This window comes from Mandrillus leucophaeus, unplaced genomic scaffold (assembly GCF_000951045.1).
Source record: "Mandrillus leucophaeus isolate KB7577 unplaced genomic scaffold, Mleu.le_1.0 Scaffold916, whole genome shotgun sequence".
Classification (NCBI taxonomy): domain Eukaryota; kingdom Metazoa; phylum Chordata; class Mammalia; order Primates; family Cercopithecidae; genus Mandrillus; species Mandrillus leucophaeus.
Genome location: NW_012109986.1, coordinates 1,160,616 through 1,183,365, shown reverse-complemented (window position 1 = coordinate 1,183,365; position 22,750 = coordinate 1,160,616). Strand labels below are relative to the sequence as shown.

The 22,750-nt window shown below is 33.4% G+C and overlaps 1 protein-coding gene across 1 annotated transcript in view; it reads right to left on the bottom strand.

Annotated features, from left to right (window-relative positions):
- Positions 1-22,750, bottom strand: part of NBEA (neurobeachin) — a gene marked incomplete at its 3' end in the record, with an annotated part of 753,742 nt that overhangs the window by 442,021 nt on the left and 288,971 nt on the right. The window contains exon 34 of the mRNA XM_011969865.1: positions 3,786-3,913. Coding sequence (XP_011825255.1) covers positions 3,786-3,913 — 128 coding nt within the window. The remainder of the gene's footprint in view (positions 1-3,785; positions 3,914-22,750) is intronic.

Genomic DNA, 22,750 nt, shown 5'->3' with positions numbered 1-22,750 from the left:
TAACACGGTGAAACCCCGTCTCTACTAAAAATACAAAAAACTAGCCGGGCGAGGTGGCGGGCGCCTGTAGTCCCAGCTACTCGGGAGGCTGAGGCGGGAGAATGGCGGGAACCCGGGAGGCGGAGCTTGCAGTGATCCGAGATCGCGCCACCGCACTCCAGCCTGGGTGACAGAGACAGATTCCGTCTCAAAAAAAAAAAAAGAACTGTGGTTTCTAGAGTTTTGGGTTGTATGAACTAGCGAAAATTTACAGGATCCTATTTTAGGGTTGTCAGCTTTTTATACTGCCAAGTTACTGGCATTTAAAAAACAAAACTCAAAACCTAAAAATCAATCATTTGCTGTCATCATTTTATAAAGAAAAGTCATTTTAACATCAGCAAAGAGATAAATATTACATCCATATAGATTAAAAAGTAGGATGTATTAAAATTCTTTGAACGTAGAATGTTACAAGATATAATTGTATTTTGCCAAGGGAACACAAAATGAACTTTTAAATATCTAACCTGTTCCAATATTTCATTTCTAGCATAGTTACATTAAAAAGGAAAATCCAAGTTCACCTGGATGCACTGATAACAATGAAGGCATATTCTTAATGGTCTTTCCACTCAATTCAGAATATCTGAGGTAAACAGAGAAGCTAAAAAAAAAATAGCTCTCAATTACTCTGTCATTTTTCTCTGTGCATTGATGAGAAGAAATAAATAAGAAACAATTTGAATGTGTGGCCATGGAAGATTCTGGAAAGTAGCTACACACAGGGGTTCCTGATTTTCCAATACAGAGCAGTTAACGTAAAATTGCCACAAACTGTCACTTAAGAACCAGTAACATGAGTCTTATAACTTAATTGTGCCTTTGCTCTGGCGGCTAGAAAACTTGTACAGAATTTGTCTTAGTTTTAGTAACAGTGCAGGACTCACTACTAACATTATTACATGACTAACTTTATTCCTTGTTTTATTTCATTATGTCTTTGGTCAGTATTTATACATTTCTGTAAAACCTATCAAATCGTTTTAGGAAAAGATAGATAGCAACAGAAAAAATAAAAGGCTTTTATCTTGTAGGGAATGAGGAAACATTTAAGATTTGTTTTTTCAATGATGTTTATTGAACTTCTTTATTTTAATAAAGTAACACATGTTACAGAAAAGCATGAAAATAAAAATATCAATAACCAGCATTCTTGCTCCTCAACAGCATCTAACTACAGGAAATCAAAAGAATTAAAAGCAAAAAAAGGAACTCAAGAAGGACCAACTGATAACCTGGTACCTTTCAGACTCCGTAACTATGATGCCACCACTTTCAGCTAACATAATATTTCGGCTACTGTGGAAGGTTTTTATACATGGCTTGATATAAAATTTGTAATGTTAATAATATTTGAAAAACTAGCCTCTAAATATTGTTTTCGGAAATTATTCATTCTCATGAAGTAATTGTAAATATTAAAGTTGAAGGAGAAAAGAGCTAAAGAAAAACCAAATTTTCACCTCAAATGTTTTCATTAATAGTAATGCTAATGACAAAACAAATAAATTTAGAAGGAAAAGTAAATGGAGGGAAAACAAACTTTGGATAAACAGAGTTTGAGGTATCCCTGGAATATAAGGGTTTAGATGTCTATGCTAGGTAACTTCAACTATGTCTGGAATTCAGAAGTCTGGGTTGAGCTGTTACAGGAGTTAGGTAGAAGCAGGGAACATAACGCTTTCAAACATGTGTGTCCTCATAAATATGAGGAAGTGGCTTTATAGCAGCAGGAGTAAGACCAGGTATACACAACTACCTCACTGACCCCGTTAGAAGAATATGTGCCCTGCAAGTGGTCAGTAGGCCATCTAGTCTCATTTCCCACTGTACCTTTTATAGCACATATCCTATTTAATTTTAATTATTGGTTTTTATGTCTTTTTGCTCATTGAACTGTAAGCTCCATAAGGAATATTTCTCCTGTTTTGAATGAATCAATGAATATATGATTTTGTGTAACCAATCATACACATCTAGAACAAAGCTATATAAATTATACACACAATCTGTGGCCAAGCAATAGTTTTTAAGCTTCCAAGAACTTGTAAAGTTCATTTTGGGGCTGCTTTAAATTAGCACGGTTCTTCTCAGAATCCCATTCTTCAGCGCATTTAATACTTCGCTTTCTAGGTGCGAGTATCATAATGACAATAGTAGCATCCAGGGTGACATTCCTACTTAACACATCAGCAGCCTCCCTACAACACACTAGTTAAAGCCAAAGAACCCACTACTTCTCTGGCCCTAATATTCGACTACTGTCCTTCTGGTTCACATGAGACTGGCATTTTTCCTGTTGGTAGATCATACCAAGAACATCTTTCTATCCTCATTTTAGGGTCAATGTACTGACTGTTCGCTCTGCACAGAACACTCCTCTTCTAATAAGCTATAAGGCACTTATTAAGGAAGTTTTATTACTTACTATGTAAGTTTTTGCTCAAATGTAACTTTTACCATGAGGTCTATTTAAAATTGACCACTCTCTTTAAACTTCAACCTAACCTTGACATTCTGTAATCCCAATTCTCTGTGTGTTGTATTTATCCTTTTACATAACATTTGCTATCTTCTAACACCCTATATAATTTAATTATTCATTTTGTTCAATGCTTATTGATTTTGTGTCCTCGTAAGAATATATGCTCCATCTGAAGAAAAGGATCTTTGTCTGTTTACTTATATATCAAAAGTATGTAACATAGTACTTAGCCCAGAAGGTACTCAGTACTTTTGGAAACCTGAGAAGCTCATTATGTGACAATATTCTAAGAGCTTCAAATGCACTGCATAATTTAATCTTCACAAGAACCCTAAAGTGCTACCATTGACTCCAATTTATAGAAAGGAAACTAAGATACAAAGTGGCTAAGTAATTCACAAAGTCCACAAAGTTAAGAAAGTAGTTGAACTAGGATTCAAAGTCTGCTCCAAGATGCCGAGTCTTCCTAATAGAAACACTAAGTAGAAGCAGTTGTGACAGTAACAGAACAGGCACAGAAAACTCTCTTTCTTCTGCAGTAAACAGGAAGTGAAAAGCAAAAAAGATATACAAGGATGCTAAATCCCAGGACTACTTGAAATGGCATCTAAAGCCGTTATTCACCTACAGATCATCTTGATATTGTCTAATTCTTTCTGAAGCTCAGAAATATTTGTAAAACAACATTTTTTAAAAAGAAATAAGATTTTGATTAACCATATTTTTCAAAGCCACTCACCTAGTAAATTTATCTCATTTGGCTCCTTACTCTATTTAAGCTGCTGTTGAGGAGACAACGGCTTCATCAATTCTTTAAGTATTTCTCTAGATTTTTAATGTCTTCTTAGTTAAGGATTCTCACACTACAAATGTTATGTGAATAAGAAAAATCACTTAAAGATGCATGGCTCTCAGAGTCACAAGGAAATGTCAGAGATCACTGCTTAATAAACAGGTTATCTTAATGACAGGATATACGTCAGCCCTGATAAATGGATTAAAGAGCCAAAGCCTCCCATTCTGACACCTTTTCAATGTTCTTCATCTTCAAAGTTCTCTTATTGGTATTGACCATGAAAACATGTTACTTAAAAAAAATGAGTGAAGAGAAAACATATTGAATATCTTATTAAAATTTGTGAAGTAATGCCTTTACATTCTTTTGGAAATATATATTCCTCTAGAAGCACAAATTATGCCATGATTAATACATACATTATAGGAAACTAAAATAATAGAAGAGAGAGAGAAATCATACCTTCTATCAATAGCTCTTGTCCATGACTGCCAAGAAGTGTACGAGATAGGAATGGGGCAAAGTCTACAAAAATTTCACGAAGAAGAGGAGCAACTTTTTCTAAAGCTCTTTCAAGTTTTGCAGTGATGCTGTTGAAATTAAGACATAAAAACTAATAAATATAATTCAATATAAAATGTCAAATAAACTTTACTTCTAAATTAAAATCTTATAAATCATAAATGTCCTTTCTAGCCCATGGAATAATAGCAAGCTTCATGTATAAGGGACACCCCGTACAGTTTCACATATAGTCATAAGGCTACTGAAAGTTTTCAGCTAAATTGGAATGACTATACTATGAAAAAGATTGGGGTTATGCCACCCAAAAGTGCCAAAGACTGTTCATAGCTCTATGAGTGTCATGTAAACGAGTTCTTGTATGCCTTCTCTATGTATCTATCCATCAAAGAAGATGATTTTGAACACTGACAATGTGGGTCACCGTGCCAGTTACAAATAATATAACTCTTGTTCTCAAGGAAGTATTACCTGAAATCTGGACAAATAAGGGAATAACTGAAATTCACTATAATACAGTTGAATGCTGTGCCAAACTAGGCATTTTCCATTTCATAAGCCCATTTACTTTTCTTTACAAGCTGCTGTATTACTATATAGTTCACTGTTGAATGTTATACATAAGCACTATTTGACATTCTTAAAAATACTTTGGTACATGTAAAAGTAAAAAATGGGGATGAAGAAAATATTTCTGCTCAGACAAATGAATAACACAGTAACAGATTTATCTGTCTTAGATTTAAAAAAGTGCTTTGGCGTAAGACTGCTTAGACTAGAATCCTGGCTCTACCATACACTAGCTAGGTCACCTTAGGCACATTAGGCTTTCTATGTCTGCAAAATGAAGATGATTGCAGTACCTACCCAGTGAGGATTAAATAAGCTAAGGAATGTAAAGTACACAGAAAAGCACCCAGCACCCAGTGAGAGGTCAATAATGTTCACTTTTTTCAATCTACTTTGAACACACCCATATTTACACTCACAAAATGTGATTCTGATACATTAAACAAATCAAAATCAATATATTAGATGAGCACACATTCTTCTACACAGAAGATATGTACAGTTAGCAATTAAACAATGTTACAAAATAATACAAGTTCTGCCACAATGCCAGGTAACATTGTGTTACACATGAGGCAAACATTTATAAATGAAAAAAAGGTAATTAACCATAAAATAATTTGTAATATATTACTAAGGTTTAAAACTAAACTATGGCATCTTTTTAATTTTTTAAGCAATTAAATAGTTATTAGAGAATAATATTGGATGACTTCTTTCCTAAACTGGAAACAGCCAAGTTTCAAATCTTTGAGCACTCTAAGTCTCACCATCAGCACTTCTGTTTAACTCTGTCTCCTCTTACCTGTGTCAACAGCTCTAGAGAAAGGAGAAAGCATGGAGAAAACTCAAGTTTGGTCACTGCCACATACATTTAGAAAATTCTGGAGGAACAATTTTCCATAAGAAAAAGGGATTTGAAGGGGATTTGGCAGACTTACTGAAATTAAGAGATTTCAATAGTCTTCCCTACTCTGTAATTCCTAAAGCAAGGACCTCCTGAAGACACTGGTTCTCAAGCTTTGGTGTGGATCAGAATCACCTGGAGAGTCCATTTAACCCGACTGCTGAGTCCCACCCTAGTTTCTGATTCAGCAGGACTGTGTGTACAGCGAGCATTTGTTAGAAGTACAAATTCTCGGTGGTGTTGATGCTACTGATCCAGGAAACACACTTTGAGAATGACTGTTTTAATGAGAGTATTTACTATTAGAAAGAATTAACAAAGAAGCCAGCAAAAGAAAGGCCACCTGAAGTCACTGAATAAGCATAATCACAGGAAGTTATCTGTTAGTGAATACAAAGAGATTCTTTTTTGAATCTACAATTTCATTAATTCCTTCAAATCTCTAAACTTATGTCCTACAGCTCTTCCTAGCTAAACTAATTCCCTCTACTAAGAAATGGTGAAAATGGTAAGAGTGAGTTTATTAAAAGGAGAAAAATCTAGATTAATAGTTTCTGATGCTCAATTCTAAATGAAGTATGATTATTTATTTTTCTTAAGATTAATAAGTGAGAGTAAAATTATTTTAGAAAAATTATTGATTCATGGAGGTTTGCATCATAGCTATTGGATTTAATGGACTATTATTGAGTTAAAGCCAGGAACATTTTTTATCCCAGTTTGAGAACTTTCTCCCCTATTTTACAGATTTCTGCGTGATTTTAGAGGCTTCAGAATTACAAAAATACTGTTACTGGTGATTAAGTTAAATATGAAATAGAAACTTCAATTAATCCGAGCAATTGATTACTTCTGTCTGTAAGTATGTATAAATAGACATTATTTCCAATTATCTTGACTTAAGGGTAATAGTTATTTCTCATGAAGTGAATCCCTATTAAGATTTTTTACAAATATTTTCTTATAAAATTTATTAGAATATTAAATGTTGCTCTTACATATCATCCAGCAATGAGAATTTTAATTTTCTAATGGCGGCAAAGAATATAATATTTTACTCAGCAAGAGATTAGAAGTTTTATGTATATAAACCATTATCAAATAATTCTGCTGGAATTACAACAGCAAAATATTCTAAATGGAAAAACTTCATCCTCATTTTTCACAGTGAAGAAAACAGTTTTTGTTGTTGTTGCTATTTAGAGTCCCCACAATGTATTTCAAAGAAGGTTATAAATGCTGTATAAATTCGCTTCATTGTTACACAATTTAAATTCTGAAAGAAAATGGTACGAACACAAACTTCATCCTAAGACCCTCCTTTATCACCTGAAAATAAGGATTAATTACAAAAAATACCCAAAAAAAGACATATTGTGGCTATATTGTCATTTTGTTATTTCTGTTCTCATCTCAAAGAAACACACAATGTAAAACTCCTTTTCCCCAATTCCAAGACACATATGAGACAGCTACCTGTTAATATGTTAAAAAAAAATTAAAAGCTATGTTAATGTGAGAAAAGCCCATGCCCTTAAGTCCTATAAAAATAAATAAAATTTTCTCCTTAAAATAAAAATACAAAGAACATATAACCACCAGAATAAAACTAGGTATGCTTCAGCAAATAATTTTGTAAGAAAAACTGGCATAATGTACTGACTTTAGAGGAAAATTCTAAAGAGTAATTTTTCAATTTTCTCTAAAAGTTTATTTTCATTTATTCAAAAACATTCATTTGGGCTGGGCACGGTGGCTCACACCTATAATCCCAGCGCTTTGGAAGACTGAAGAAGGAGAATGGCTTGAGTGCAGGAGTTCAAGACCAGCCTGGGCAACATGGTGAGACCCTGTCTCTACCAAAAAATTAAAAAATTAGCCAGGTGTGGTGGTGGGCACCTGTGATCCTAGCTACTCAAGGGGTTGAGGCAAGAGGATCGCTTGAGCCCAGGAGGTCAATGTTGCAGTGAGCTATGATCATGCCACTACACTCCAGCCTGGATAACAGAGCAAGACCCCTATTTTGCAACAAAAAACAAAAACAAAAAAACTGTTTATTTAGTCTAAGACATTTTATGCACAGAAGTAATACAAAGGTGTATTTCCCTATGTAGGGGAATCTGCCCTGCACAGTCTGAGTGAGTTTATAATCTTATACTCTAATAACTTAATATTTGGTTAAGTTCTTGGGCTCTAACCACAGACTTTATCAAGTGTGGGTTGAAAAGCATACAATTTCAAGCCACTCATTCTATTCTCCCCAGTCTATTTTTTCCCCTTAAGTCACACTAATGAAGTGTTTAAGATGCTTGATTGATAACTATTTTGAATTTGGCTAGTTTTCTTAATAGTAAGTATAAACTCTTAAGAAAAAGAATTAAATTACTGGAACTGGAGGCCATTATCTTAAGTGAAGTAACTCAAACAGAAAGGCAAATAGCACATGTTCTCACTTATAAGTGGGCGCTAAATAATATGTACACATGGACAGAATATGGAATGATAGACACTGGAGGTTGATGACTTGGAAGGGTTGAAGGGTGGAAGGTGGGAGCGAGAGGTAAGAAATTACTTAATGGGTACCATGTACATAATTCAGGTGATGAATACACTAAAAGCCCAGACTTCACCACTACGCAATATATCCACAAAACAAAATTGCACTTATATCCCTTAAATTTACACAAATCAAAAATAAATAAATAAATAAAAAGAAAGAGAATTACTTATTTCCATGAAGAAAAGTCCTGTTGCAACTTGAGAAATTATAAACCACTCTTGCAAAATTACCAACTCAAAACAAAATATTCAAAGGAAGTAATAAGGCTTTAGATGAAATTCTATAGCTCCAATGATTAGATTAAAACAATATGACTTAAAACACAAAAGCTTACAATTATGGTTTTTAAAAACTGCAATCATGTTTGGCTTTTACCTGTATTGAGGAAGTCTCATTCACAGTTAATTCTAAGAAATTCATATGAATAAAAATATAATTAATCCATGGAAAAAATAATGTATGAAAACCCATGGCTTAATTATTATTAAATCTTGCCAAATGTAACTGGCCTCAAGAAATATCCAAGGCCATGGTAATTGTAAGTACACAGATTAGTTTAAAAAAAAATGAAAATTTTTCTCTCCTGTCATCTAAATGAATCCCCTGATAAACATAGTTCATAACAAAGTGATCTTTTCTTAATGGTATATGTTTTAGAATTCTAGAAAAATATAATATTTCTATTCTTATTTAGGGCCCTACATACATTGTGTATTCTATTTTAACAAACTCCCTTATGTTTGTGCTACTTCATAAAGTCATTTTTACTTACTTTTGATTTTATTTACTTTTTGTCTTCTCCTAGGTCTTTAGCAAAATGTCATAAATATAACAAACAATAATTTGATTTGAAAGATTAGAGTGCTTAAATTTCCTATTTCTTAAATCATATAAAATAGGTAGTTATAATAAGAAAACATAGAATAAAAAGAAATAATCACATACCCTTAAGTATTGTACCTAAAAGATTTACTCAGACATAAAAGAAATTATTACATTAGTGAATTCTATAGATTTTTATTAATTGAATGCTCCTATGTAAATGAGGAAACGTAGGCATCGGTAAGTGAACTGATTGGGTTTAGGTAAACACAGATGAAAAGACAAGATTAAGAGAGTATTAATGATAGAACAACCATACATTGTAATGTTAAATTCTTATCAGCTATATATTATGACTAGGAATTGACACGGAATTCAAATACTTTATCTGTTGTCACTAAATTTCTAATATTAAATATAATTTAACATACTAAAATAGCTGATGAGTAAATGTATCCTAAATCTGCAAAACTGTGACATAATTACCTACTGACAATTTTATTAAGTTATAGCTTTCTAAGGTTGTGGCCACTATGGAAAACATGATATTGAAAAAAAATGCTTACTTATTTTATTTCCCTATGATCTTATAAATTTAAAACTGGCATTTTCTCTTTATTACTCCTAAACAGAATTATTTTCAAATGCATGATGAAAAAGTTAAAAAAGCAGATAAAGTTATAGAAGACTAAGAAATTGAAGCTAAATAGAATATTTTTATAAGTAAGAAGTTTACTGCTTTATATCGTAAACTAAATTCCAAGTAAACACTTTTCCAGTTTTAAGATGTGTAATGCCTACATGAGCATGATGATGCACACCTCTAGTCCCAATAACTTGGGAAGCTGAGGCAGGAAAATCACTTGAGCCCAGGAATTCAGAACTATTGTGTGGCATGATCACATCTGTGAATAGCCATTATGTAATGCTTTTGGGGGATGCCCTCAGACAATTAGAAAAGTTGTTTGGAGTGCACTAATTACAAAAGTAAAAAAAAAAATTGATGTAGAACAATTCCTTCTTTCCAATCAACCACTTAAATGACACAAAAGTTAACTATAGTGAAATAAAAATACAAACTCAAGAATGTAAGTCTAACTAAAACCAAACAACAAATCTAGTGACAAAAAGGGTAAGGCTAATTGTGTCTTAAATACTTGACATGAAAATTGTAACAACATTTATCCTCTTAAATAAAATATTTAGCATATTAAAAAAAATTGTAATGTAGTAGGAGCTGTGGTGTGTCACCAAGATCCTCTTTCAGGATAGAGACATTCTTTCCCTGGAGAGTTCTGAGAACTGTGGGGTGATGGCTCACAGTTGAAACCCTCCCTATAGAAGGGAGCTGCTTCACCCAAGGTTAAGCCCCCTCATTAGGAGCAGTGTGAATTCAAACAATGGTCAATTAGAAGGACAAAAAAAAAAACAAAACCCCAGCTCCTTTGACTCAATTGAGGACACCTCTGAAGCCATTCCAATTTCAGAGCTTTCCCATGGAGTGGGCTGGAATATCTCTTACAATTGCACCACTTTTCCTTCAGACCAGTCTTCCACTGCCACTTAGTTATAGGTGGTGTTATCAAGAATATTCCCCAGTAAAGCACCTACAGAATTTGTTTTCTGGAATAGCAGTTAATGAGTGTTTTGTAGTATAGTATTTAGTTAAATATAATATTTTTGAATATATAAATTGAAAAATCAATTAAGAATTTCAACTTTTAAAATGAAATGGACTTCTATTTCAGATGCAGAAAACTGGAGTCATTCCCACAAAAATCACAAGAAACAGCCAGACAATCTAAAGAATTATAACTTTTTTAGGCCTCAGAGAGAGCTGAGGTTGCCAAGCAATCAAACAGCTTGAAATCTGAGGACAGGAACCTCCAAGAAGAGTCAGGATGCATGAACTTTCTAACCTGAGGCAGAGAACAGGAAGAAGCAGCACTGGGCACCACATTAAGTTGGCAAGAAAAAATCAGCTAAATTTTTTAAATAAATTTCTGAAGTCCATGTGTGGACTATAAGAGAATAAAACCCCCAGAGCTATAGACACAAGGGGAGTTTGCAAGAATACCCAGGCTCTTGCATTCAAACCTAACCAGTACTCAGGAGAAAAACTGGAGGCAGCATGGAAGACTGCAGAAAACTTACTTCATTGCTCCAGGTTAAGAGAGAATTAATTGCTGCAGAAAAGACACAAAGTTCTGCCCAGATCCGTCTTCCTATCTCCTCTACAGAACGGAAGCCTTATGCATCTGAGAGAAAGATAACAACTCCTGTCACTTCTGGGGCACAGTAGGAGGCCTGTTGCAGCTGGAGGAAAGGAACATAAAAAACCTTCTACTCTGAGGGAGGGGAAGGGAAACGTTCTGAGTCCTGAAATTTACAGATCCCCAATCATGTAGAAATGCACAAAATCACTGAAAAAGCCCTACCTTCAAGATCCAGGACAGCACTTGACTAAAATGGAGTCTAGACCAGGACAAAAGAGAACCCCATGCCCTTGAACACCAGGCTTGCAAGCACCCAGTAACAGATAATGGTAGTCTATTGCGGAAGGGACTGCATAGTGTAGGGAACCTCTCTGAATCAGAACAGGGTAGAACAGAAATAGCAAGACACTCTGAAAAACTAGCACCTAACTAAACACAAAGTAAAGATCGAGAAATTTTAAGTCCATGGTACGCAGGGAGTAACAAACACAACAAGAAAACATAAACCCTGTTCAACAAAAGACTAAAATGACTCAACCCCTCTCACAAAAGTTAGCATAAGGAGAGGCAGGCCCATTTAGAACACAAATACGACTGTCAGGAGCTACTATCCCATACATGATGTCCAGTTTTCAACTAAAAATTACCTTACACATGAAGAAACAAGAAAAAAAAAAGTCAGAGAAAAATCAATAGAATCAAAATCACAGATGAACCCTATGTTGGAACTATTAAAGAATTTAAAGTAACTATGATTAACATGTTAAGAGTTAATAGCTGAAAAGGCAGACAACATACATAAACAGATGTAAATTTTCAGCAAAAGAAAGAAACAATGGTAGAAATAAAAAATACAGTAAAAGAAATGATGTGCCTTCAATGGACTTATCAAAAGACTCAGTGAAGCCAAGGAAAACTCAGTGAATTTGAAGACAGGCCAATAAAATACACACATATTAAAACAAAAAGAAAAAAGAATATACACACACTCCGATGGAGAGAGTGTGCACATTGGTGTGTTCAAAAGCTATTAAACATTATCAAATAATTCTACATAAATGTGATTGGAATCACAGAAAGCGAAGTGCCATATGCCAAATAATGGCTCCACAAAGGTATCTAAAGCATAATCTCTGGAACCTTTGAATAAACTATATTACATGGTAAAAAGGATTTTGCAAGTGAAATTAAGGTTATGGGCATTAAAATAGAGAGATTATCCTAGATTATGTAGGTAGGTTCAGTCTAACCACATGAGCTCTAAAAAGCAGAAAGCTCTCCGGCTAGAGAAGGACGGCAAAAGAGGAAGGCAGAAAAGATACGTGTAAGGGGAAAACAGACAGATCCCAAGTTTGAGAAAAACTGGATGCATTATTACTAATTCTGAATGTAGGAGGCCACATGCAAGGTGAGTTCTAGGAGATAAGGGAAGGCTCTGACAGCAGGCAAATAAACAGGCCCATGTGTTCTATAGCCATACAGAACTGAATTATGCTGGTAACCTGAGTGAGCCTGGAAGCGCATTTTCTTCCAGAGTCTCCAGTAAGAAATGCAGCCCTGCCAACGTCCTCATTTTAGGCCAGTGTGACCTGAGTGTTGGACTCTTAACCTACAGAACTGTGAAATAATTAATAAATCAGTGCTGATTTAAGCTGCCAAATTTGTGGCAACGCGTTATTCTAGCAATAGAAAACTAACACAGAGACATACTAGAGCAGAAGAAATATGTGAAGAGATATTGAGTGAGAATTTTCCGAAAACAATGAAGTCATAAAACTACGGATACAAGAAGCCCAGAAAACACCAAGTAGAATTTTAGTAAATAAGTAAAAAAAGAGTATCATAATACACTGCTGAAATTCAAATATAAAGAGAAAATCTGAAGAAGGCATTCAGAGAATAAAGACACATTCCATAAAGAGGAACAAAGATAAAAATGACATTCTCATTAGAATCCGTACAAGCCAGAAGAAATGAGATGAAATCCCTTTCAAAGCCATTTTAAAAATATATAATCCACAATTCCATGTGTAGCCAAAAAATTCTTCAGAAAAAGATGGTAAAATAAAGACCTTTTTAGACAACAAAAACGGAGGTAATTCATGTAGCTGACTTTGTACTACGAATACTTTTAAATGCAGTTCAAGTATAAGATTTATACAAACAAGAGTGCTAGAAAAGATAAATAAAACTATAAAATGCATTTATTTTTAACTGTTCTAAAACAAAATTCACTGTCCAGAGCAAAATAGCAGTGTACTGTTTCTTTTTCTTTTTCTTTTTTGAGACAGAGTCTCACTCTGTCACCCAGGCTAGAGTGCAGTGGCACAGTCTCGGCTCACTGTAACCTCTGCTTCCTGGGTTCTAAGCAATTCTCCTGCCTCAGACTCCGGAGTAGCTGGGATGACAAGTACATGCCATCATGCCCAGATAATTTTGTATTGTTAGTAGAGATGGGGTTTCACCATGTTGGCCAGGCTAGTAATCTCAAACTGCTGATCTCAGGTGATTCACCCGCCTCGGCCTCCCCAAGTGCTGGGATTACAGGTGTGAGCCACGGTACCCTAACTACTATTTCTTCATAAGATATATAAAAGTAAAATGTATGACAACATTAACACAAAGGATGTAAAAGAGGAATTAGGAGTAAACTGTTACAAGCATCACTATTACACATGAAACTGTGTAATAATATTAAAAACTGACTCTGATAATTTAAAGATTTATATTGTAAGCCATAGAGAAGCCCCTAAAATGTTTAAAAGGTTGTCTTTTATTTTAAGCATTTTAAAAATGTTTGAAGTATTGTCTCCAATAAGACAATATTGGAGAGAAAATGAAATAATAAAAAAATACTCCATTAACCCAACAAAGGGCATAAAAGAAGAAAAACAAAATAAAGTACAAATGGAAAGTAACAATGTATTCTAAAACAATTACCAAATTGGTAGATATCAATATAATCATGTCAGTAATTACACTAAACGCAAATGATGTAGAAATACCAATTAAAATATAAAAATTGTCAGTTTGGTATTTTTAAAAAAAGCAGAACTGCTTTAAATATAAAAATGTACACAAGTTTAAAGAAAGGAAAAAAATTACCATCAAAACCCTTCATTAAAATAAAGAAAGTCATGTAAGGAGTTGACAATGTTTAATTGGGTGAGCTTTACGCAACTTAAAAATTACCAAAAAGTTACACATTTTTCTATCATATAATTAAGGATCAGAAGGAATTAATCTGACATAACCCAGCTGAAATCAGTGATTTTAAAAAAACCAAGCCATTTTAACATTTACACTCCATCAAATATATGATCATAAACACAGTAACTATATAAAAATGTGGATTTCCACCTTTAGTAATAGGCAAATTCTCTTGCTGAGAACAACTTAAAAAGCTGGATAAAACCAGAAATACTTCTTTGAGGGAAATGGAGAGTTAAGACAGAAGTCAATTATTTGACCATGACCCTGAAGAAGAAACTCTAAGAAGATGATTTTGGTTTCTGGACTGCTCGTCTCCCATGGACATGTTTTGGTAGAAGCAACTGAATGACTGAAATTGAACAAAATGTTTGGAGCTCAGAGCCTACTAAAGAGGAAAAAAAGCTTAGAAAAACCCTTATGATTTAAGTTGAGACCCTATAGAACTATACTTTAAAGAACTGGTGAATCAGAAAAAAGACTGGCCCTCTAACCTTGACTTCATTAAGGTCGTTTAGGATTGCTAACGCTTACCAGAAGAAAATGTATTTTTTTCTGGAAGAAAACACCACTTTGTACTTTCATATTATGTTTATAATCTTTCAGATACTACATAGGTTTTTCACATAATAATAACAAGAAAAGACATGTAAGTAGAGAGGAAGATATTACTGAATACCAAAAGTAACACAAGATGACAGAGGTAGCTCTGATAAATAATCAAAGACTTTAGGGTAACCACATTTACCCTAATAGTTAAATATTAACTATTAAAGTTAACTAAATTAACTTAATTAAAGAAATTAAAGACCAAGGAAATTAAGGACCAAGATAAACAACTGGATAAGATAAACAATTGGAAGATAATTTTTTTTGAGATAGAGTCTTACTCTGTCGCCTGGCTGGAGTGCAATGGCACAATCTTGGCTCACTGCAACCTCTGCCTCCTGGTTTCAAACAATTCTGCCTCAGCCTCCTGAGTACCTGGGATTACAGGCACGCAAGACCATGCCCAGCTAATTTTTATATTTTTAGTAGCGACAGGGTTTCACTATGAAGGCCAGGCTGGTCTCAAACTTCTGACCTCATGATCTGCCTGCCTCGGCCTCCCAAAGTGCTGGGATTACAGTCGTGAGCCACCACGCCCAGTTGGAAGATAATATTAAACTACAAAAGTCAAATGGAAATTTGAGTACTTACAAAAATAGAAATTAAGAACTGAGAAGACTTGACACAGCTAAAGAGAGAATTAATAAAGTAGACTATAGGTTAAAAGAAAATACTCAAAATCACTGAGAGAGAAATAGGAGTGGGGGAAAGGATACAGATAGATAGGTAAGAAATGTATTTTTTAAAACTCTAATTTTTATCTAAGATAAGCTCTAACAAAAGGATAAAAAGAGTCACAAGCAATACCTGAACAGGTAATGGCTAGGAAGTTTCAAAATTGAATGAAAGTGATAAAACTTCAGATTTGAAAATCTCTACAAGTCCTAAGCAGGGTAAATACAAAGAAAATCCACAGCACCTGAAAACATCATAGTAAAACTTATCAACTCCCAAAATACAGAACACCTTTAAAACAGACATCAGGTGGGTTGGAGTGGAGAATAGAAACAATATGACCAAGAATTAACCTATAAAATAAAGAAATAAAACACAGAATGAAAAAAGCCAAAAGACAATAAAATTATATTTTCAAGGCACTAAAAGAAAATAACTGCCAACCTAGAATTCTGTTGGTTCAAAATATCCTTCCAAATATTGAGGTGGATTTTCAAGACGTTTAGAGAAACAGGAACTAAAAATTCATGACAGGCAAACCTGCACTAAATCAAATACTGAGAAGTGTTCTCTCAGAAGAAGAAAAATGATACTAGGTGGAGGTCAGACATTCAGAAAAGAATGATAAGCAACAAAAAGGGATAGTCATTTGGTTAAATCAAAACAGATGTTGACCAATAAAATAAGTAGACTTTCTTGCAGGGTGTGAATTTAAGATGAACATGCACACATGTATACATATGTACACGTATGTCTGCAAAATTTGGAGTACATTGAGTTAAAATAGAGTAAGGAAGGACCACACATTGTCTGGGAATAGGACCTTGATAAATCAAGGACAACTCCTGCAATTTGAAGGATTATCAATTACACACAGTTTCTCAAAGTGTGTTCTCTGGACCAGCAGCATCAGCATGATCTAGCATGATGGTTAATTTTATGTGTCAATTTTACTGGGTGTCAATATATTTGATTAAACAGCACTCTGGGTATGACTGTGAGGGTATTTCTTCATAAGATTAACATTTGAACAGGTAGACTGGATAAAGTAGATGGCCCTCCTTCATGTAAGAAGGCTTCATCTAGCCAACTGAAGATATGAATAGAACAAAAAAGTTGCGCAAACTCCTTCTGCCTGAATGTTTGAGCTAGGAATACCGGTCTCTTCTGACCTTTGGACTCAGATGGAAACATCGGCTCTTCTTCAGCCTTGAGCCAGCCAGCTTTTGGATAGAAACTTACATCACTGGCTCTCTTGGTTCTCAGACCTTGGTACTTTGATTAGAACTACACATTGGTTCTCCTGGGTCTTTAGCATACTAACTGCAGATATTGGGAATTCCCAGTTTCCATAATCACGTGAGCCAAATTTTTATAATAAATAATATGTATATACATGTATATTCATATGAATGTAAACATCCTATTTAATCTGTTTCTCTAAATAAGCTTGACTAACACACCTAAAAACTCGTTAGAGGTGCCCTAAATTCTCATGCCCTACTGAAGTCCTAATGAATCAGGTACCCAATGATCTGTATGTTAATAAGCCCTCTATGTTAATCTGATGCATGCTGATGTTAGAAAACTACTGCACTAAGGAAACAAATAATGCACAACCTTCAACTTAACAGTTTCTTGTTACTTCTCGCTAGTGAATTTTTTTTGGCAATTAAGAATAACACTGATTACTGCCAGAACTTATGAAGAAAAGGAAGGAAGGCAAGGAAGGTAAGACAGGCAGGCAGGCAGGAAGGTAGAAAGGCAGGAAGGCAGACAAGCTGGCTAGCTTAAATAAAGAATATCAAGAATAAAAAGAAGGGACATTACTACAGATTATATGAATGTTAAAAGAATAACATGATAACATTACAAAAAACTTTATGCCAATAAAAACCTACCAAAACTGACACCAGAAAAAACAGAAAATTTTGGGAGATCTGTAACTAATTAAATTGAAATTTTAATTAAGAAACTTTCCTAAAAGAAGAGATCCAGGAGTAGATGTCTTTGCTTGTGAAGTTTGCTAAATATTTCAGGGGAATAAAAGACAAAAAAAAATCTTATAGAAGCTTTCAAGAGATAAATCTATTTCACATTACAATGAAATTGGATTTCTTCTAGAAATTGATAATTCTTTTAGCATTTAAAAATTAAACCAATATAGTACACCATGTTAACAGGAGAAAAACCACAAGATCATCTTAGTGTATATTTAAAAAGCATAACATACATCACGATAGCAAGTTTTTGTTAATTACAAATATAAGAAATGTATAACATTTATTGAAAATTATATATAATAGATAAGAGGCATCATAATTAATGATAAATGTTCAATGTTTTTCATCTGAGATGGAGAATGTAAAAAGAATGCCTGTTATAACCATGACTGTAATAAATTGTATTCGAGGTACTGGGTGGCACTGTAAGTTAAGAAAAAGAAATTAAAAGGTGCAAGGATTTTAATGGGGGAAAAAAACTCCCCCATTATTCATGGATGACACAATTATGTATATACATATACATTTTGAAATAATCTATACAAAAATAATTAGGGATAATAAGTGGGTTAACATTTCAGCATATTGAAATGGAAACAATTAAAATAATTAAAATAAAATGTATAAAAGAAACCACTGACAACATGATAAAAATATAAAATTCATTTGTAGCCTCGAAAAAGTAAGATGGTCTAAAATTACCTTCCATGCTAACAGCTAAAAAATTAGACAAATACAGGGAACAACTGTTTTCAGACAATACAGGGAGTACAGAACAATGAACCCTAAGGAAGGAGAAACCAATAAGGTGAGCTCCCCCATCATCTACATTTCTTTTATGGAGGTATTTCCTACATTATGGCAAATACTGAGTCCTGCAATGTTTTTGGGTTGACAAGACTGAGACTGTAGTTCAAGACAGCCAAGGTGAATAGAATTTGCAGGACAGAGTCCCTGAGAGGAGGAAGCTATAAAGAAAAAAATTTCCAAAAACCTGAGTCTTAGGCTGAATAGCAATCTACTTATGTGAAGCCTGAAAGCTCCAAGGGCTAGAATAGAACAATTTTTTGAAAAGAATAATTATGAAGGAGTTGTAACACAAACATCACTGAGAGTGCATAGTGCTGGGAATTGTCTGAATTCCCTCCAGCCAGAAAGGAGAGAGCTCAATAAATACACTGAGCATTCAGGAGAAATTCTAGCAAGTCCACCCTTTCTAAGTGTGGCAAAAGCAATCCAAGAATAGAGGCCTCTCTAAATTTGCCTTAGAAGATCTTAAAAACATGCCTCATGAGCAAGGATAGCCTCTTCAACAAATGGTGCTGGGACAAATGGACATTCATAGGCAAAAATATGTACCTCAACCTAAACCTCACACCTTACACAGATATCAGCTCAAAATAGATCACAGACTTAAAAGTAAAACAACTTTTAAACCACAAAACTTTATAGAAAACGCAATATAAAATTTGGGAACACAGAACTAGGTGAAGAGCTCTTACACATGACACCAAAAGCTTAACTATAAAAAGGTAAATCTGACAAGCCAGATTAAAAAAAATTTAAATTTTTCTCTGCTAAAAACCCCATTAAAAGGATGAAATGGAGCACGTCTAGGAGAAAATATTTGCAAACTACATTTCTAAAAAAGGACTTGTATTTGAATATAACAAAAACTCTCAGAGCTCAAAAGTTAGAAAGTGATTCAATTAAAAAATAGGCAAAAGACATGAACAGACAATTCATGAAGGAGACACACTGATGGGAAATAAACATATGAAAAGATGTTCTGCATCTTTATCCATTAGGAAAATGCAAATTCAGAGCACAATAAGATATCACTACATACCTATCAGAACACTTTAAAAAATGCTGGTAACAATGAGGAGAAACTGGACCACTCACACATTGCCAGTGGAAACATAAAGTGGTACAGTCACTCTAGAAGACAGTTTTGCAGTTTCTTATAAAACTAATCATATACTTACCAAAGAGCCAGTAATCTCACTCTTGGGTACTTATCCCAGAGAAATAAAAATATATGTTCACATAAAAACAAATGTCCATTGTAACTTTATTTTTAATAGGCCCTAACTGGAAAAAACTTAAATGTCCTTTAGTAGGTATATGTTTAAACAAACTGTCATCCATACCATAGAATATGACTGAGAAATTAAAAAGGAACATACTATTAATTCATGCAACAACTTGAATGGATTGCATGGCAGTATTTTTAGTGAACAAAGATAAATGTTAAAATGCACCTCTGAAAAGTGTAGGAATCCAAGAAGAAGTAGGGAAAATTAGAAAAAATATTGAATATAAAAAATACTACATTTGTACAATGCAGGTAAAACAGTGCTTGGAGGAAAAGTTATGGCTTTAAATGCTCATATACCACACCATTAAACAAGAAAAGTCTAAAATCAAAGATCCAAGAGAGGGTTTGGGAAACATCTGTAAAGGATAAGATAGTAAATATTTTAAGCTTTAGGCCATATTGTCTCTGTTGCAACTATTTAACTCAGTCACAGTAATGTGAAAGCAGTGATAGGCAATACACGGGCAAATGAGTGTGGCTGTATGCCAATAACTTTATGTACAAAAACTGGTGGCAGAATGATTTGGCTCATGGTCCACAGTTTATAGACACTCAATCTCAGTTTCCACTCTAAGATATGGAAAGAAAAAAGCAAGCACATGTGATGTAAATAGAAAGGAGTAATAAAAGCAGAATTCATATAATAAAAAGCAAAAAAAACCCTAAAAATGTTAATGAACACAGTATCATTTTTGCGGGGAAATCATAATATTGAAAAACAACAGCTATTCTGAAAATGAAAAAATGAGAAAAACAAAAATTAACAAAATCTGAAATGAAACATCATTAGAGATCATACTTATATTTTAAAATATTAATAAAATGTAAAAAATTACACAGAATGTATGGCAATAAGTCCAACAACTTTGATAAGATGGGTAAATTCATTGAAGACAAAAATAACAAAACAGATACAAAAATAAATATATTATATGGATACTCACTTATCAATTTAAAAAACTGAATCTATAACTTAAATTTTCCAAGAAAGAAAATTCCAGGCAGAAATGGCTCTGCTGGTGAATTCTCAAACATTTCAGGATAAATAATACTAAAGCTACAAGTGACATTATCTCATGCAAAGAAAACAAGGAAACTACAGAAAGTGTTAGATAGATTATGTGAATTTAGAAAGTTCTAAACAACTTACTGAGTTCACTAAAATTAAGTGGCAAGATTATAAAATATAAAATCAACATATAAAAATCAATACACTAATACAAAATTGTCCCCTTTTTTCAGTTTTATTGAGGTAAAATTGACATAGGCAATCATTGATTTGCTATTTTTAAAGATAAATTAATTTGCATTTCATTTAATTTCATATAAATGGAATCATACACTATGTACTCTTTTTTGTCTCCCAATTGGAAATTTAGAGCAAAAAATCTAATATCATCAAACACATGAAAAATTTAAAAAAATAAAAATTTAAAAAGATTTAAGAATAAGTACAAGAGCTTTACAATGAAAACTACAGTAAGCTGCTGAAAAATATTAAAGATCTCAATGAATGACAATTTCGAAAGTTTGAATACTCAGTATTACGATGAAGAATCTCCTCAAATTTAAAGGTTCAACAGAGTTGTAATTAAAATTTCAGCAGAATTTCTTTTTCTGCTGCTTTAGAATTGACAAGTCACTTGTAAAATTTATATGAAAATGTAAATTAATCTAGAAAAGTCAAAGCAATTTTAAAAAAGAATAGTTACAGGACTTATATTACCTCATCTCTTTCAAAACTTAATATAAAGCTACGATACAGGAAGATAGTGCAGCAGTGACATATAGTTCATGGGACAGAATGGAGTCTAGAAATAGATCTACACATAGGTGGTCAATAGGTAATTGAATGATACTGAGGAAAAATAACAGGGTGAGCAGATCTTACTCAACCCAATCTTTATTAAACCTAAGGCTAATTAAGATAGTATGGCTTAAAGACAGAAAAAGAGATGAGGCAGAGCTGTTTGCCAAACCATAATCAAGTATATATGAAAGACTAATTTGTGACAAAAGTGACAGAACACAGGGAAAAGAAGTGTCTTTCCAATAAATGGTGCTGGGTCATCTTCATATACCTATTGCTCCTACCTCATTATAGTCACAAAAATTCCAAATGGATTACACATCTAAATTCAAAAAGCAAAGAATAAAGCAGCCAGAAGGTAAGACAGGGCAAATGTAGACAAAGTTTTTACAACACCAAAAGCACTTATAAACCAAAAAATTGTAAGGTAAATTTAATTAAAATTTACAACTTCTGTTGATCAAAATAGACCATATTGATCATGGTAAGTCAAAAAATGGGAGAAGATATATGTATGACATATAACATACAAAGGGCTCATTTTCAAAAAATTAATAAGAAAAAGACCAAAAAAAGCCCACAATTTAAAAAAAATGGACTAGAGATTTCAACAGGCAAATCAAAAGAAGAAAACAAAAGACAAATTTTTTTAAAAAGTGCTCAACCTCATTTATCATTGGGAGAATGCAAACTAAAAATACAACGGAATGCCACTACACTTCCACCAAAATGGCTACAATGACAGAGACTAAAACTACTAAGTCCTATCAGAGATATGAAGCAACAAGACCTCTCATAACCTGCTGCAGAGTTAGTAAACTAGTACAACCACTTTTGAAAACCATTTGGCATTATCTAGTAAAACTGAACATATACAAACACTATGAATCAGCAATTACACTCCAAATCATCTAACATATACACATTAATGTGTAGTACACACACGTAATAGTAGCACACTCATAGTAATTATAAGTGGTCTTATCTATATAGCAGTATTATTTGTAATAACTAAGATAAGGAAAATTCCAAATGCCCACCATCGGTAAAATGAATTAATAAATTATGGTATAGACACATAAATAAATAAAAGAATAAATGAATAAACTATTGTTATATGCAACAATAGATGAATCTCATAAAAATAATGTTGAACAAAAGAAGTCAGAGACAAACAAATACATACGATGTACTTACATTTACATAAAATTTAAAAACGACAAAACTATCTTAGTATTAAAAGTCAGGGTAAGGAATTGGAAGAAAAGCAAGAACAGTGACTAGGAAAAAAGTGCAAAGCAAGGGTTCCTGGTGTACAGTCTATTTGTTAACTTGGGTGATGATGAGTGTGTTCATTCTTTCAATAAGCTTTTATATTCTGTATTTGTGTTATACCTCTATAAAAACTGTGAATACATACAG